General features: G+C 37.0%; 1 protein-coding gene across 1 annotated transcript in view; it reads right to left on the reverse strand.

Moving 5' to 3' along the window:
• SLC16A10 (solute carrier family 16 member 10) overlaps positions 1 to 19,151 on the reverse strand; it is a 78,245-nt gene that overhangs the window by 33,417 nt on the left and 25,677 nt on the right. The window contains exon 2 of the mRNA XM_069805072.1: positions 1,486 to 1,630. Coding sequence (XP_069661173.1) covers positions 1,486 to 1,630 — 145 coding nt within the window. The remainder of the gene's footprint in view (positions 1 to 1,485; positions 1,631 to 19,151) is intronic.

Here is a 19,151-nt window from a genome sequence, read left to right on the forward strand (position 1 = left end):
GATGATAGTATTTTGTTCAAAGGAAGAAGACACCTTTCCTTTATCAAGGCGTTTAATTATAATAACAAGACTGTTTAGTATTCATCACTTACACTACTGGGAAGCAAGGAAGAAGAAAGACTTCCAAGATGCATTTAGTTTTTACCTCACCTGTGGTAACAAGCCTCTAAACATATCAGGAAGTGGAATTTTTGTTTGCTTTAACAAAATGAACTAAGCAAATATTTGCACTTGTATAAACCAAAAAATAAAGTAAAAATCAGAAACTTGCTCAAGTAAAAAGAAAACAAAGCTTGCTTTTTCCCATAAATGTAAGTTATTCCAAGAATAAATATAAACACTAGTCTCAGTACCTAAGACAGAACTATTTATCTTCTCTTCCTGTAAATTTGTGGATATGTTTTCACATTAGGGGACATATGCCCAAACTAGACATATTAGCAGCTCAGGCATAGCGCCACACAGCATGGATATTCATCCATCCAGATCACAGCCAGCTCACATCTATCTGGTTCAGAGTACAGGCATAGAACACACATTTTCACAAGCCTGTCTGTATAGATGTATTTTCATCTATGTAGGAAACTTCTGAATTTTGTTTTTGATTGTTCCTGTCCTTATTCTGCTAAGGGTGGGGGAAAAAGCAGACAGAACTAGAGGTAACTGTGACTTATTTTCCTACTACTTATTACCCTATCTTCACTAACGAATTTCTGCTGATGACTAGAATAAGTAAATTTCCTGTTTCCTCATCTTCTATTGGGCATGTCCAACAGATCAGCCGCTCTTGAACTTCTTAGGATTTATTCTGCAAAAGTTACAGAAACGTACAAAATGAAGTGTAATCTGGAGGAAGAAAAACACTCAACTACTTTTCAAGTTTTTTTCAATAACACAAGAAAGAACTGAGGTTTTCTTAATAAAGCCAATAAGCCCTAAGTATGTGTCATTATACAAAGGTTTTCACTATCTGTGTTTGGCAATTGGACCAGTAAGAACAGAAAACATCAAATTTTACTAGAACATTAACACCTTCCTGGAGGTCCTACTGCATATTTATCAACATTAAAACAGTGATTTAAAAGCAAGTTGAGGGGGGAAGACAAAAACAATGTTTAGGTACCTGCTAAAACACAGCATACATCAAGCAAACGTACAAGTTTATCCAGGACAATGCTGTTGATCTCATAACCTTAGTCTTGCTGTTAATATATTTATATATCACTAGTGGTTCCTGTTAAACAGGGACTGCTGTTATAAGGTTATGTTATATCTTTAAAATTACTTCTGAAGTTGAAAGTACCACTTGGAGTTTTCACAAATCATAGTTAGAAAGACAAAAACAAATTAAAAAAGATTTCTACTCTAACAGATAATATAAAGTAGCACTGCTTACTCCTTCATATTCTGTTGATAGGATAAGCATTACCTCTACACTGTAAGATTGATAAAGTACTTTGAATGTAAAGAAAATAATTTTTTTACCTTACAAAAGAACTTGAAAGGAGTCCAACAAACCCTACTGCAGCTCCAATAACAGCTACTTTTCGACAACCAAACAGGTCTGTGAATATGCTGACTATTGGAGAACAGAAGAAGACCATCCCCATAGAAAGAGAGCTCACCCATGCTGCAAAATAGAAGATGACAGCATTTTAGAAGACCAAGTGATTTAAGCTATCAGCTAGCATTTGTTTTAGTTCAGCAACATAAAATCTTAGATAAAAGCCAGGTAACAATTATTTAAATGTTTTTTAAATAGTTACCCAAATTTTTAAATATATTTAAATATATTTTAAATAAAGATATATATTTAAATATATTTACCAAATTTAAATACCGTGACCAATTTACAAAATCAACTAATTTTTACTTTATCAGCTCAAGGAATGCAATTAGCTACAGAAGTTATTATTACTTTTACCTTTTTTTTTTTTTTTAAACACAATTACTCCTCCAGTAACTAAGCTAGTATTCAAACTGATGACTAGGCCATTAAAGATACCTTTGAGGCTCCATACCCATTCCAACATCAATTAGCACATTTCACTTGATTTAATTCTAGAGTTTAATGACTTCAAACAGCTAGGTTTGCTAAAACAATTAACAAATTTTAAGGTAATTACATAGATCTAGATCATACTGAATATTAATAAGGATTAAATGAACAATAGGCTTTTACACCATAATATACACATTAGGAATATTTACTTTAAACTAAATGAACTTGAGCTAGTACAACCATTTCCATACATAACAGAAAGTGTCACTACATCTGATCCTGCTCCAGCTTTACAGACACAGTTAAAATGTACTTTGCTTACAAATAAGTCTTTAGATCATTAAGATTCTGTTCAGGTGAGTACGCTAAAGTTTCAGCCACAAGTGTGTTTTTTATTCCAAGTATACCAAAAATACCTTCAAATAACTTAGGTAGGAGAGAATTTGATTCATTTTTAAAGTCAGCTTTCTGCTTCACTTCATACAGGTGTTCAGAACCACATCTTTTACCTGCTATCATCTAATTGTTCTTTCAAACATGCTTGCATTACTGATGTTACACCCAACAGTTCTCCCAGCACATAAAGGTAAATCAAGCTGCTGTAGCACAATAGTTACAACAAATATAGTCACGTGGGTAAGTGTCCCCATCTATTTGGAAAAACAATTGGCCTAAACGGGTAGTATAAAAAGCTGCTGATGCAAGATGCATTGGAAAAAGTGTTTTAACTTTTTTTAATTGTACAGAAGATGAAGAAACTCTTTCAACCTGGAATGGATTTAAATCTGTGTAACTGGAATTGTTTAGAATATCTTTCCTAAAGAGACAGTTAGATAAACACTTGTGACTCAGTGATAAGGGCAAATAAAATTATCTGAAAAAATATATATATAATCAAGAGACCTAATGAAGAATATTTACCACTATATCTACCAATACCAAGACTTAGAAGTAGTGCTGTTAAAGCGCCAGTAAGCCGTACAGATTGATGGAAGACCCCATTGTGCAAGGGACTAAAGAAGACAGAGCAAAACAAACACACAAACAAAAAAATTGTTTCTTCAAAGAGTTTACAATGTAAATGCAAGACAAAAGAGAACAGATGGCTAGAGAAAAACAGAAACAAGTACAAGGAATAAACCCTTTCTTTTAGGGCAAACAATGACCTCAATGAACCGTGACCTAACTGTTTGGGGTGGGGGGGGGGGGGGGGGGCGGGGGGGATGTTACTGGGGGGGGTTGAGCATGTGATAAATATGATGGAGTTTCAAGGCCCAATCTGAAGAAGAGTGAAGCACTTTTATGGGTATTTCCTGGGTGTGACTAACCCAGACAAGATAGTCCTGCCATCCTTGCACCTCTGCAGTAGAAACATGAGCTGTATGAAAGGAGAGCACAAACAACTAGGAAGAACAAGGCCCCTGTGATGGTGACTGAAAGGCAAAGACAAAATTTATGGAAGGTCTGTCCTTTCTCTTCCTCTGCAGTTAAGGAAGGCTCAAATGCACCTTGGGTGTGGCAAGAGATAACTTTGAGATCTGTCCCATTTTACAGCCCAGATGGCTCCTGATGTTGCAAGACAACATTATACCAACTACAATTTGTAAGCAGGAATCGGAAGGAGTAAATGCTCTCATACAGCCTGGAGACCAGCCAGTTGCAAATCTTCTTAGAAGTCCAACTTCTACAAGACTCGCATCTTTTCACTTACCTTTCCCAGAGTGAGCTGTATAGAGCCTGCAGTTCTACTGTCCAAAGGAAACTGCAGACACTATAAGAGGTAAAATGTCCATGGCTTCCTGTCACCCCCCCCAAATAAGTGGTAGTTCCACCACCATGAACAGTCCTCAGCATCTCTGCATGACTTGTAGGGCAGCACTAGGAATCACAGAGTACCTGTGACACCTGGGGGATCTGCAAGGCCAAGAGAAAAGGCAGCTGAATCTTGAGAAATGGACATTACAAGACTCACTGTCATCAGACTGACAGTGGTACAAAGGTACCAATGCATGGTTTAACCTCCTGCCAGCCTTCTTACCTAGATGTGACAAGACACAAAGGCAACTGTGACATTAGAGAAGACCACCAGGGACCACTGGTCATGAGAATCCCATCTCACATGGACAGGTACATGCACCCCATCCATGGAGACAAACAGGTGAAGACACTGGGCAACTGAAACAGACTAAGTAGCTTGCATAAAGTCACAGACTAACTTACTTCAGAGTCACAGATAGAACTTCAGGAAGTCCTAGTTTCCAGTTAACACAGGCTGTGATTCAATTAGCCTTCTCCTCAGTGAAATCAAATACTTTATAGTACTTTTCAATGGCTTATACAGCTAATTAAATAATTGGAATATAAGAGCCTGAAGTGAAAACATTCAGCTCAAATCACATTCCGTTAACAACATGCTGACTTTGTATCTTCATGCTTCCAGGTACTAATGAAAGAAATATGCCTTTCTTATCACTTGTTTCTCTCTTCTTTTTGTTACAGCAAAGCCTAAAAAAGAAAGGTTCCCACTGATTTTCAACACAACAGTTAAGGGGAAAGACAACAGTCTTATCTGAAGCGTTTCAGAATGGCACTGCATTAAACTGGAGAAATGGGAGCCCATGCTCTACCACTTATCTACCTAATGGAAACTGGAGCCCTTTAAATTACAACTTTAAGTTAATATGAGACTCTTGTGTCCTACAGAAATGTAACTTAGAGATGTTGTTGGCATGTCTTGTATGGACAGCTTTATTTAATGAGAAGAATGTTCTTGAAGCTTAATTTCACATGTATGCATAGCTCAAGAAAATTTACTGTATTCATCCTTTATGAAGAAACCTAGCACCAAAAAGAATTAAGATCTACTCAGAACAGCACATGTGTAAATCGTTAATTACCTTAAGGCAAATAATTCTTGCTGCAATACCTTGATCCTATGAAGAAACTGATGGCTATAAAACATACTCAATAGACCCAAGTAATTTTCATTTTCACTTTGCTCAAGTAAGTTTTGAAGCACTCTTACACTTTTTCACTCAGTATGAAACAGGTACAATGACATCTTCCACATTTTTAAAAAGAAGTTACAACCACTGTCCCAAATAAGTAATATGAAAAATTACAAATGCAGCTTGCCAGAATAATGGGAGCTCTCTAGAGCAGTCATTACATATTAATTAAAACATTTCTCCTCCAGGCCATTGGCCGCTTTCCTGGCCACAAGCTGGCTATATTCCAGAGCTGCTAATTCAGATACTAATACAGCACCTAATTGCTACATATAACTGCATTCATATTCATACACAAAACATTTTGATTGCCATAGAAGAAAAGCTATTCCTACTTTAAGGACTTGAACCTTCCTTAAGGCACTACAAGGTAAGAATTAACTCCTCAAAACATGTAATTGCAGAATAACCAATTGCCAAGCTTTCCTAGAAGATAGAAAAGAAGTTATCCTTAAAATTAAAATATCATACCAGAGAGCCTATTGGTAGCATCTACACTGAAAAGTCTGTTTCTGTGCCACTGAAGCACATAATAGATTAAAAAAAAAAACCAAGTTATAATATAACTAAAGTTATTCTGAAGTGAAGTCACAGCTACATGTTCTTTTCTTATCAGTTCACTACAAATGTGCATACTTCAGCTATAATCTACGTTCTCATATTTCTTTAATTATTTCTCTGTTCAAAAGTCTATAGCAATGAAACTATACCACATAATCCACAAATATGCTGCTGTTTTACCATGAGTTTTTAAAAATCAGCTTTATTTTAAATAGTGTCTTTTGTCTTCAGCTATAAATACAGTATCTTATATCTGAGCATTCACAAAGTAATTCCTATTGTCACAGCTAGATTACGTAATCATAGTTTGGTAGATAAATACATAACCAAGCTGTTAAATGTTTTAGTTCATTCTTTAGACTCAAGCACTACGACTTAGAGACAACAGAAAAGAAAGCATTAATACCATATCACATTGGAATGCTTTATTGTACATAAATTTAAATAAAGGCTACTCATCTATAGCATTCCTCTTCACAATCAAGATTTTTCTATGCATTACAATAAGAATCTTATCAGTTTTATTCTCACAAGTGTCTTTCAAGTGGTTGGCTTAACACAGTAATAACACCCTTCATTCTTTAATGAACTTCAAGAATTTTTTTAATATCTTCCCCTGAGATTTTTCTGGTTGAGACAGGGAACAAAAAGCTACTGTCTGGAAGACAAGTGATATGAGGCAAGTGAAGGGAAGAATATTTAAATTGAGGATTCAAAATTGACTCAGAAATATTTTGTTGCCCCACATTAAAAAAAAAAATCAGATATCTGTGTGTGTGTAGCTCGTACAGCAAACCAAGACAGCAGTATAATTACAGTTCACTGGATAGGTTGCAGAATAATCAACATATACTAAGAAGCACAGACTGTGGAAAGCCAGAGCAAGCTTCCTACGTTTAATATAACAGATTCTCATGTGCAAAGACCTATAGCTACACTGGTTTTGAGCACTTACAACACAGACTGGCCAACCATCCCCTAAACCAGTACCTCTGCTCACTGTCAGATATCCTTCCTAAAAATCAGTTCGCCCACCATCTCATTATATAACCAGTACAGTAGTTCAGGCCATACTACACAGCTAATACTTTTAAGTACAAACTATAATGATGCAGATAATGAGAAATTCTTGTGTTAACTCATAATGAACAGAAAGTACAGAATCAGAGACAAACTGCTTTGGAGTCAAATCCTTCATTTATTGCTCCATTTATAAGCTGGAGATAATACTTCTCTCACACTGAAAGCATGTGAAATGCTTGTTGTTTTGTGGAAAGTACTGTACAAATCAGATTTCTAAGAAATACATTCTTTTAAATGTGTAAAATAAACAATATAGGACAAGTTATTTGAATGGCAGATGTTTAAAAATGTTTTACTGTCTCACACTGAAAAGGTTTGTGCAGGAATAGCCTATTACAATAAATTTATAATGCAGAATTAATGCAATTGCTTAAATAATGGCTCAGCTTCAATATTTAGCAGGGCTTTCCTTGTGTTTTATAAAAATACTTGAAAAGTTTACAATATGAAAATTTTCATGCCTCCATTAAGTTATTAATTATGACTTATGCAAGAATAAGGAAGCCTGTATGTACTCTCCCAGCCTCAAACCAGTAACAGCTGAGGGACTTCCCAAGCCAGGGATTTTTTTTGGTTTTTTCCTACTAAAATTTGGACAATCCTTTTTTTTTTTTCCTTCTCCAGTGTATTATCAATATCCTGGTGATTTCTTCTCCATGAACTGCCATCCCCTCCTGCAACACCTACACATTTTCAGCATCCACAACATCTTACAGCAAACTACTCCACAACTTAACTATGGGCTGTGTGAAACACCTCCACTTCTATTACAGCCTTTTACATACAAGGATATTTTCCTCAGCAAAGCAGAAGATTGGCTTCCATAAGATTTTTTTATGAGTGTAGCTCAGGAACTTGAGAGATCCTGTTTAGAGGAAACAGAAGTGGTTGTTCAAAGTTATTTCTGGAGATAATTTGCTCGTCTCCAGCTAGTATTAATAATTCCTTGCCTACATAATCACATTTACATGGCATTTACTTTTAAGAACAAAAGAATTGCAATACTGTGTAGATCAAAGACTGATTTAGCCCAGTATCCTGTTTCTGACCACCACAAAATACTCAAAGAACATTTGAAAAAGGGCTAGCATCCTGCAATACTTTTTCCCTGGCTGTGTCCTCCCAACATCCAGCAATAAGCAGCTTAGAAACCTCCTAAGCAGAAAGTGGCATTTAACCATTCAAGAACATTTAGTTCCATCAATATTACTTTAGCTTCACTGCATTTTACTGTAAACAGAACATGCTCAGGCACCAACAACACATAAAAAATAAATTCCCCTTTTGTTTTGAACGTGCTCATACTCTTAATTCCTCTGCTGTAAGAAATATGAACTAATCATCCCTGCTAAACTTCCTCTTGCAGCCTATGATTTTATAGGCCTTTATCAGATCTCTTCATACTAGTTTCTTCTCCAAAATGAAGAATCTTTTTGACTTAGTCTTTGTATAGAAGATTCACTCTTCCCTCTTCCTCCTTTACATAGAGTCTAATTGTATTATACTGAGACAGGGTACTCACAACTGCATACAGTATTTAATATGGGACAAACAATAAGTTTCTGTGCTAACATAACTTTTTTTTCATTCTCTACCTCCTAATTATCTTTTTTTTTTTTTTTTTTTTTTAAGTATTGCAATGGCTTCAGAGTAAAGATGTTTAGAAAATTATCCATGACCTTATTTTCCTCCTAATGGTAATGACCAATGTAGAGGCCATTTTATTTTTTTCAGCATGTATTTGGTTTATATTTCTCCCCACTAGACACATGTACACTGAATTTAGTCTGCCATATTAATGTCTCAGCAATAACACAAGAACTCAGCAAGTCTTAACAGCCACCAACATGCTCATGTATGAGGACAGGCTATAAAGTTTGAATTTGTTCAGCCTGCAGATGAGAAGACCAGCAGCTCAGAAGGAATTTAAGTAGTGCCTCCAGATACCCAACGGGTGATTATTACAGAATATAAAGCTAGTCTCTTTTCAGTGGTGCACAGTGACAGGACAAAAAAAACTACTGAAACTGCAATAAAGGACATTACAAGTGGATGTTATAAAACAATTTCTTTACCATGAAGGTAGTCAAACACCAGAATGTGTGGTCCAGAAAAGCTGTGGAATTTCCATCCTTGGACATATGGAAAACTTGACAAGGCTGTGAACAACCTGATATAAATCAGAAGCTCAATGTATTTTTTTTAACTTGGCCCTGCTGAGTGAGGGGTGTCAGACCAGATAACCAGAGTCTCTTCCAAACTCAAGTTTTTTTATGGAAGAATACTGTTCTAAACCCCTGCTTCTTGAAAAACTAGATTCTGAAATTCATGTTAAACCTCAGCAGTTCTTCGGAAGAAAAAAAATTTAGGTTGGCAATATTAGGCCAACCACCAATGCCTTCAATCTTAGATGTAAAAATTCCTTCAGGTAACAGAAAAAAAAACCCCTAGAACTAAGCCATAAGATTAAAACCCTTTCTTCCCCCCCTCCCTTCGCAAATGCGAAGGAGTGGAGGGTAGCTTGAATTCTAAGCCAATGAGATCTTTACAAGTAGATCTCATGAAACCTGTTGTTAGCATTATAAATGTAGCTTCATTGCTTAGAACTGCTCTATTTCCCTCCTACTGATGCACTTTTTCCATCAATATTGTTTTATTCTTGTTTCCTGTGCCCAGAAGCACAGGGTTACCCTTTGCCTAAGGCAGTCCAGATACATCATCTTTTATCCATTATCTGTTTTTCTTTCTCCATGGAAAAGCTACTAATTTCCAAAAGAGAGAATTGTTCCAACAGACATTAGGCAACCAAGAGAGCAACAGAACCATTAGACCCAGCAAGTGTCAGAATATCCTCCCATGTCCAGAGAGCCTCTGTAGGTCACCCTCCTGGCAATTGCCAACCCTATTTTTATCCAACTTATCACTACCCAAAGACAATGTCAAATGCCTTGTGCTACATGCCTTGCTTACACACGCCTGTGAAAATTCAGACTGCTCAGTAACTTCTCATGAATTCTGAGGAATTTCATTAGTTGTGGGTGCAAAAGGGAGAGCAACTGAATTTCAACATCACTGTTCCCATTACTGATAAATCCACAGATCACAGAACAGTATGTCAGTAGAAAAGGAAAGCAGACACTGAAATATATGTATTGACGCATTTAGAATTCCTACTGTCAAAAAAGTGCACTGCTTGTTCTACTCAAAAGAGATCTGCTGATCCCATTAGAGAAAGTATACGTTTAAGGACTAAAAATAAATTTATGACATAATGCTGCCACAGGAAGTATCCTATATTCTGAACTCAGGTTACATGACTACAGCTTTCAGTTTGCTCACTTACAAGTGTCTAGTTTGCAGATGTCTGAGCTAGGCTCTCCCTTAAAGCAATACTATCCAAAAAAAACCCAAACAAAAAATTAAGCCCCAATTTAAATAAAAATTCTAAAAATCTTTTGGGCAAAGAGGATTTAGCATAATAAATGGAAATACCATCTCTTGTGGACACCAAAGCTATCTTGAACAGGCTTTAAGAATCAGAATTATCTACAGAGGTTCTAAGCAGATTTCCACAAGACACTCAAAGAGATTATGGCCAATACAAAGGTTTATGAACCAGGGACTAGTAGAATTATCCAACAGGAATACAAGACATTGGTTTTTTCCCCACTCTTTTTATTCTTGTCCCTGAGGAACAAGTCTTTTATTGAATAACCTTATTACTGAAAGATACTGGTAGTTATAATGAGTCAGAAACCAAGACCTATATATGACCCACGGGATCCCAGTAAAGAGATCTTTGAACAGACACCCCGTTTCCAGTACCACAAGTGTGAAAGCATAAGCTCTGTTTTCAGCAGACATTAAGTCATTATCAGACATTCTGAACTAGTTTATTCTGAATTAGGAGAATGAACTCACAGATTTTATAAACAGCTGTAACATTTCCTGTGATAATTTATAGCATCTCTTCAGCATACATACCTTGTGACAGTCCAAAATGCTATTTCAGGTTTGCATGTGCCATTTTGGCCTTGAGGCAACAAGGTGGAAAGAAGCATAAACTTGCCAATATGTTGTAAAATTAGCAAAATAAGCTCATGTAGTAGGAGTAAGGAAGAAAAACAACCATTGTATCAAGTCAGAACATACACTGATTTCTTCCAAGGCTTTATACACCATAAATGTTCTCTGACATGATGTGACAGATGAAAGACCAAGTGCCAGAAGAGATTCACATATATCCTTAATACAGTGACCTTCCCCAAGCTTGCCATTTACAAAAAAAGGACTAGTTTCACCCTCTGCCTTCATAAGTAATAACAACACAAGATCAAGATCTTGATCTGAGATCAAGTGCTTGTCAGCATAAGCAGCAGGAAAACAGAAAAGTCAGAAAAATGGGTATTCATGCACTGACAAAACATCCCGTACCACTGCAGCTAGCTGATTACTTAACTACCATCTAATTTACACTCAGTGTAATAACACAAGCTTAGGCAGAACTTGGGGGCTTTTTTGCTTGTTGGTTCCCCCTTTAACAAATCAACAAAACAGACAGTAATGGTGAAACCAAAGCAAGTACCATGGGAAACTGATCATAACATTTTCTTCAAACTGTAAGACACAAAATAGGAACCTGAAACAGTTAAAGAAAAAGATACTCTTAGAGGCGAACAGCTTTTACTACTAGAGAGACTGCAGATCTTCTATGTAGTTTAAAGTTAGAGGAAAATAAACAAATGCTTAAGTTAGTAAAAGCTAAAACAAAAGCTCAAAAGCTAAAACAGTGCACTGTTAGGCAAAATATTGCTGGTAGAGATTATAAATATTAAGCCTTCAGGAACCTTTAAAGGAAGGCTGAAGTCAATCATTAACAGAAAAACACATGCATTTGGATTTCATGGCAAACTGAGCTTGACCTTTGACACTTAATAAAGTCTGAAAATGCTGTGGTAGGAAGAATAAACAAGGAACAAATCGATAAGAAATGGCTGTAACGACTTGTTTTTCCTTTTATAAGTCACACAAGAATGTTTTCTGCTGTCCGAGACAGTTTTCAAAGCACAGTGTAATCACATTTTTAACTAAGGGCCTAAAAAAAATTTGAATTCCAGAACTAATTTCCAGGCACATTTTCAGCTTTCCTTCTGCCCGCCCCCCCCCCCCCCCCCAAATAAGCACGGGCTTCTTTATTCACTTTTTTAATTACTAAACAGTTGAACACCAAGGACCATGTTCTGTTTTGATTTAGGATCAGTGACATTCTGTGTAAGAAAGTATTAGCTATTAACTTCAAAGATGACAGCCTGATTTGCCAGAAAGGTTTAATCGTAGCTGCTCTAACAAACAACAGTTATACCCATATTCCGAACATATCTGCAACCAAGCGTGTCATGCAATGGTCTTGTGTTTTAGAGTTATAACATAGATTAGACCTTAAGATCCAAATTCCTAAGTTCTTAATGGAGCTACTAGTCTTCTTCCTTTCCCCCACCTCACTTGCACTGGGGCAAGACCTGCAAATCAAGGTTGCCTTTTAAATAGCACAAGCACACATTTCACTTCTACAGCATCAGAAGTTCTCGTAAGACCATGATGCAAATAAAAACAGACAAGACAACAAAATCTTAATTCACGGGTTTGGTACACTATTCGTAGTTCAGGAGTATAGTTTGCCATCAAGCAGCTCATGATCTAACTAACTTTTCACACGCAAAGATCCTTATGAATCCATCAGAACTGGCTAAGAGACCCCATCACATCTCATGAACTTAATGAGCATCCTCAGGACAAGTAACAGCATGTATTCTGTGATTACATCAACATATATTCCCCTTATGTTCTATAGGTCCCTACAGAATAATCAAGCTTAATTTAGGCCTTAAATCCATATATTCAAGGCTCAAACTGTTACCTAAAAGATCTCCTAATGTTACAAACCACCATTCCCCATATCCACTCCAAAATAGTCATTAAGAGCATCACATTTACAGCTTTATAGGCAAACAAGTCCCCATTTTCAGCAAGGGACAAACTATTTACCATAAAGAAAAAAGTACACTAAGCAAACCCAAAATACTGTTACACAAAGTAAATAGAAGAACAAGCGATTTACAACAAATCATTTAGATGCTGTAACAGGTACATATTTTTCAAGGTAAGACCTGACTGTTGAACTAGCATCTGCTTCAGAGAGGAAGAATGTACATTTATATAGGAACAAAACCGTCTACTTTGAAACAGGACATTTCAATCCAAAAAACAGACAAGTATTCAGAGGCATGTGCCTGCATTTAGTAATACAAGTACAAACACTGCACTACACAGCAAAATTCTGTCTTTGCAATTGTAACATTACTTTGTGCTATAAGATATGTGGAAAGCTAGATTTGCCTTTAAAAGAAGCAATCTTAAGGTAAAGCAAGGTGACAAATAACAAGTTCAGTATGCCTATCTCATAAAGAATGCTTACTTTTTTTTTTCCAATATTTACATATAAATTCAGTCTCATCACAAATACACTGCCCAATGGAAATACAAGTCCAAAACTGGACTATTTTTAAGTGACACTAAGAAATAAATGTTGTTTTCACAGGCTGAGAAAAGAAGGAAATTTACATGCATCATATTTTCTTTCACCCAGATCTCCCATTCTTTTCCCTTCAAATACTGAAAACTTAGTAAAATAACAGGGGTACCATAAGTTTTTGCCCAGCAAACAAATGGATTAAAGTGTTGGCCCTTTCAGAGAATTAATAGGAAGAGGGAATCATTTGCATGGAAAGCTTGATAAGAGCAAATACAAGAAAAAGCACGTATGACAGGGTAATTCTCTGTGTCAGCATGTGCCCTCTGTATCAGTTACACGCACACATGACTCAGCTTGTGCCCTCTGAAACCCTTGTAACCAAGTGAACCAGCCACTCTAACTCTTGACCTTGTTCTTCTACCTCATCTTCATCCAAAATTTTCAAGTCTGCTAATATCACTTACTGGGACAATAAACTATTTCTCATTAATTTGGTGTCCAACTACTCAGGCATTTATCTTATCTGATTTCCAGCAACCCAAATGCCCAGGTTGCCATACATGTAGAAAACCTGAACAAATTGCTACTTTGCACACACAAAGTAACTTTATCTTAGATATACAGCTGATAAACCCTCATGAATGTGACTTGCTGCATATATAATATTTCACATAAGCAACTGAGATAAATCAGTCTGACAGATACAGGACATATGAACTACAGCTTGAAGTACTTCACAGATGTGAAATTCACATCTGTCCCACCTAGTCTAATATCCAGTTTGCAAAAAAATCAAAAGCAAGAGCTTCTACATATTTTTCTTTATTCATAATACCAACAGAATTTTGATTAGAGTCTCTTGACACTGCAAATACCACTGGTAACAGTTACAATTTAGGTCATATTTACAGTTAGTAAAAGTAGAAAAAAAAGGTTTTAACAAAAAGCTTCCTGTTGATCTGTTAAATCACAGGCCCCTTCTCCCAGCCATTAAAATGCTTTTTTCTTAAGAAATACTACTGGGTCAAACATGAAAGCAAACATTTCCTCAAAACTATTTTAGAAGTGTACCATATTTAAGTTCATATTCTACGGCTGAGAATTTAATTTTTACTGAGTCTACCCCAAAAAACCCTATTGAAACTCAGTTTTTTATAGCCATTTTCACACAACTTTGATATTTCACACTCAGCACCAGGTATTTCCACAGTAAAACACATCAATTTCGTTTTAAAATACAAATAAATGGGCAAGTAACTAAGCTACTTGAGCATGGTTTTAATTTTAAAACTACAATATTTCTTTTGAGCAAAAATTCTATTTACTTGAGACAGGGCACAAATTCTATTCTGCGACATTTGTCACATATATAGGTACTCTTCAGCATTACAGGTGGTCGGTCTCCTTTACCATACTGTATTACTCTGCAAAAATTATTTTGTTACACTTACACTTAAGTCATCCAATCAGTTCTCAAAGTACTGATTATACTTCTAAATAAAACATTTCTTTAAGTTTCATATAGGTAAAATCTAGTAAAAAAAAAAGGGGTAGTAAAGCATATATAAACAATGATATCTGAAATAAATTTGTTGTTTAATTCAAGAAACACATCTTTCTATTCCAATAATATTCTTACTACATTACTTACTCTTTTACTTTGGATCCACCTATTAGTGATCCTTTACCAAAGGTATGATACCTACTAAAAAAAAAAAACCACACCAACCAAACACCAAACATCAAAGTTGGGTTAGCAGATACAACTTTCTGAAGATTCTTTCAAAGAAATAATAGTTTTGCTTGGTAAAGATCCCCCTATCTTAAAAACAAAGCCAATAGTTTTACTGAATATTTTGCCATATTCTGAAAAATAACTAGTAGGTAAATACAATAGCACAACACTGAGGCAATCATACTGCTGGTTCATTTCCTCCCCCATTTTTCACCAATGCCTTTAGCTCTTCAAGCTTCTGGGTGGCTGTATTAAAAAGACTCCTTGTACCCACCATGAGCAAACAGACACAGGCACACACTGTCTAGTATAAATTTTTTCTCTAAAGTCCCAGATTAAAACATTGTTTATTACTTCCTTACGGTATGAGAGTCTTCTCTTCTTTTAAGAGAAACTGTAAAATTTAGTCAAGAGAACTGCTGGAATCAGTCATCTCCTTCAAATATCTGATGAGGGTTGGAAGACCTTAAGGAGTCTTAGCGAGCCTTACTCCTTAATCATTCACTAGAGAATCTAGTTTGTTGAAAAGAAAGAGCAGTTTGTTGAAAAGAAGCATAAATCCACCACTCTGCCTAGCAATTGCAATCATCTTGCTTAACTGCACAAATCTGTAACACTTTCCTGCAGTGACCCAGCCATTTTTGTTGTGTCAATGGCAAGAACTGGTGCATAATCAGCATACGGATTTTTTTCTTCCAGTTATATTGCATAATAGCACATTATAGAATAGTATAGCAGTTGTTATCAAAAAAGAAAAGCACTTAAGTCCTTCTGCTAAAGGATCAATCTCCATCCATTAGCATTGCATTCTAATTTCTTAGAAGAGTCTGAGCATTTAAAATGTGTTTTCATTTTATCAGCTTGCAATCTAAGCACCAAATAGCTTGGCTACTAGCATTTCTACAACCATGTTTACTTTAATGCTACTTCCAGAACAGTAACCCCACTAGATCAATTAAAGAAATACATCAACAATTTGCCATCTTTGCAGTCAGATCTTAACTCCAAATGAGTGAGCTATTATTACCCATTTCTAATTTTAAGGGGAAGGAAAGGAAGGTCTAAAAATAATATTAAACCTAACGAAAATGCTATTACATCATAAACAGTAACTGTCACTAGATAATGTGAATAATAATGATAATACTAATTTATTAATAAAAATAATAATGTGCATATAATACATATCCACACTTCACAGAAAACAGTTGTATTACATATATGGGGGTTTTTGGTCTTCTAGAATGTTAAAAAAGAAAGCTTCTAGCTCTTCTAATGATCCAAGAAGCTTAAGACATAGGGCTATCCCCACTGACAAAAATATTACAGCTTCTGAAAGAAAAAAAATGCAGAAAAAGCATTTTCTTCTCTCAGAAGAAAAACAAGGAAAATCGCTGTTACATGTATTACATGCAAGATCCTGAACAAAGCCTTTGAGTTCTGTTGCTCATGTACTACAACTCTGTTGAGCCTGGTCAAAAGCCTGCTGCAGGCATCACTACTGACATTAACAGGTATCAGACTGTGTCTTCCATCAAGCTCCCTTTGTAGAGTGTTAGGTTATGTGACAAAAGATCACCTGCACACCCAGAAAGGGGCACAGGGAGGTGGGGGGGGGGGGGGGGGGGGAGCCCAAATAACATCAGCCCCACTAGCACCAGCCTGCCTCTGTGTGCCCAGAGGAGCCCAGGGGCGAAGGCAGGCGGGAGGCCAAGCTGCAGGCTCAGAGGGGGGGACACCCTGTCCCGGGACAGCCTCAGCCCCCCTGTCCAGGTGGGACTCCCAGCGGGACGAGTCCACCCCAGGGCACGGTCAGGACTTTGAGGGGAATTACTGCCTTGGGGCAAGGGGCACGCTGGGGCAGGGAGGAGAGGGAGGAGAGCATTTGGGGATTGCACGGAACTTACTATGAGACGTTCACGGGAGGGAACGGGGAGGGATTAGGTGATCTGGGGAGAGAACAAGGGATAAGAGGGTAAAAAGGGTTGGTCACATGTAAAGAGTTTGCTGGTTGGTATGCTCGTCTGGCCATGCTCTACACCTGATCAGTGAGTGCAGTCAGTCCTGTCTTCTTGTTAAATTCCTTTCTAACCTTTTCCCCATCAAGGGACTTTCCCTCTGTGTGCGTATCTGAGTGTCTGAGCCCAGCACCTGAAGGGATCCACGCTGCAAACATGTATACATATATTATAGATAGGTAATAGATACATATACACACATATTCTCACTAGTAGACCTCCATTCTGTTCAGCTAGAAGGGAGGAGGATGAGGCCACTAGTGCTGCGTTCATGTGAGTGTTATTTGAGTGTCCGTCAGTTCATCTGTATGGCTAACCATGTATACATGTGTATACATGATGTACATGTGCACTCTGTATGAGTGCGCCTACCAGAACTACATTTTCAGCCTCACTACTGGTTACACTGGGGACACAAAGCTACAGCAGCCTCACTTCTCTCAGTCTGTCAGATGTGGCCTGATTATTTTCCCAAACACTTAAGAACTAAAAGAAAAAAAAAAAGCTATAGTCCTATTTAAAATACACTAGTCCTTCCCTTCTGGTCCAGGCTTGTATTTTCAAGAAGTTGCACTTGTCATACATGAACAATTACTTCTGTCAAATTCACAAGTAGCTTTTACATTGGGAAGAGTACTTACTGGTATTTCTCTAACAAAGAAAACCTCTGGGAAGCGCTGCACTTCCTCCCAACGACTCTCACAGTGTAAGAAGAGTTGCTAGGGCAGGACACTCTCCTTGCAGCAGCTGGAATACAAATTAGGGAACTTAGCAGCTGCTCTAAACTACACCAGCCAACACATTTAAGAAGAAACAGGATAGCAAAGTCCAAATATCTTTATGGAATAAGTAACAGACTTCCAGGTACTGATTCCTAATGAGAAATATGGAAATTTGGTGCACATAACTTCACATTCATGGCATAACAACATGGTGTAAACCAGCATTAGGCAAAAGCTACTGGAAAGAGTCTCTCAAAAAAGATACCAGCAGGTGCAATCAAAAAGCACAATTAAAAAAAAAAACTTTAATTAATAGTATGCCTGCCCATGAGTAGAGTTTGGAAGAACTTTCAAGTAAGAAATAAAAATTTCAGTCCAATAGACTGCACAAGTAATTAACTATTGGGAGTGTGGACAGCAAAAGAATCTATTTTCAGTTTTTCTGAAATTATTAAAACCCGAAGTATACTGTGAGTGTTCCTTTAGCTGAAGTGCTTTGAAGAAAAATTGTTAACAGTCAGCATCCCCTAGCCAGCCCAAAGAAAACAAAGAATCAGTAAGGCCTGCTTGCTTTCAATCCACCCTGTAGACTGGAGTGCAGAAAGCTCTGTTACTTGTGCTTTATTTAGTAAAAAGCACTAGGTGCCAAAGAAGGAAGAAATCAGCAGTTACGTGAGGAGCCCTTGGCAGTTCAAATGTGGTAACAACTACTGCACCAGTCCTCTAGGAATCCATCTCCAGAAGAAGGTGGCTGCTCTTCAAAGAGTGTCTTTAAGGAAAAGAAGAGAAGGTTTACTGTGCAAGGAATGCATACTCAGCCCATGAAAGGAATGGAAGGAAATGCATCAGGGGCCTAAGATGCAGAGAAATTGCCAAGTATTGAGCAGGTTAATAGGATTTGAGGATGTACAAATCTGCATGTATGAACAAGACAGGAGCCTGCAATACCAAGAACAAGAAAAGGATTAAACTGATGAGCCCCAGCAGCTAAAGCTGGTGTGACAGCAGAGTCCTGTGTTTTCTCTGGCACCAGCAAGGTAAAAAACCAAGAAAAGGGGGAGAAGGAAGACTAGAGAGATTTCTTGGATGACAGGATAGGAACAAAAAGATTCTAGCAAACAAACTGGAGCCCCACATGAGAATGAGTAGCTGAAGTTACATTAATAAGAAGTGAGTAATTTTAATAACAATTCAGACAATAGGTCTGACAAACATATTTTGGTAGTTTAAGGAGTAGTAACAGATTAAGAGTTGGTAACCTGAAAACAGACGTAGAGACATTTTGTAATTAAAACATTAAGAGTGGTATGATTGGACAATGAATGGGAATGCCTGGGTGTGGAAACACCAGAAAGAATGGGAGAAGAAATGCCTTTAAAAACGGCATGTGTTGATGACACCTAGATAAGCAGATCAAAGATCACAGTACAACTACATATCAGCTCCTCAAACTACCCAAGTCAGTAAAACAAGGACTACATTTACACTAA

Source organism: Haliaeetus albicilla, chromosome 17 (genome assembly GCF_947461875.1).
Source record: "Haliaeetus albicilla chromosome 17, bHalAlb1.1, whole genome shotgun sequence".
Taxonomy (NCBI): Eukaryota; Metazoa; Chordata; class Aves; order Accipitriformes; family Accipitridae; genus Haliaeetus; species Haliaeetus albicilla.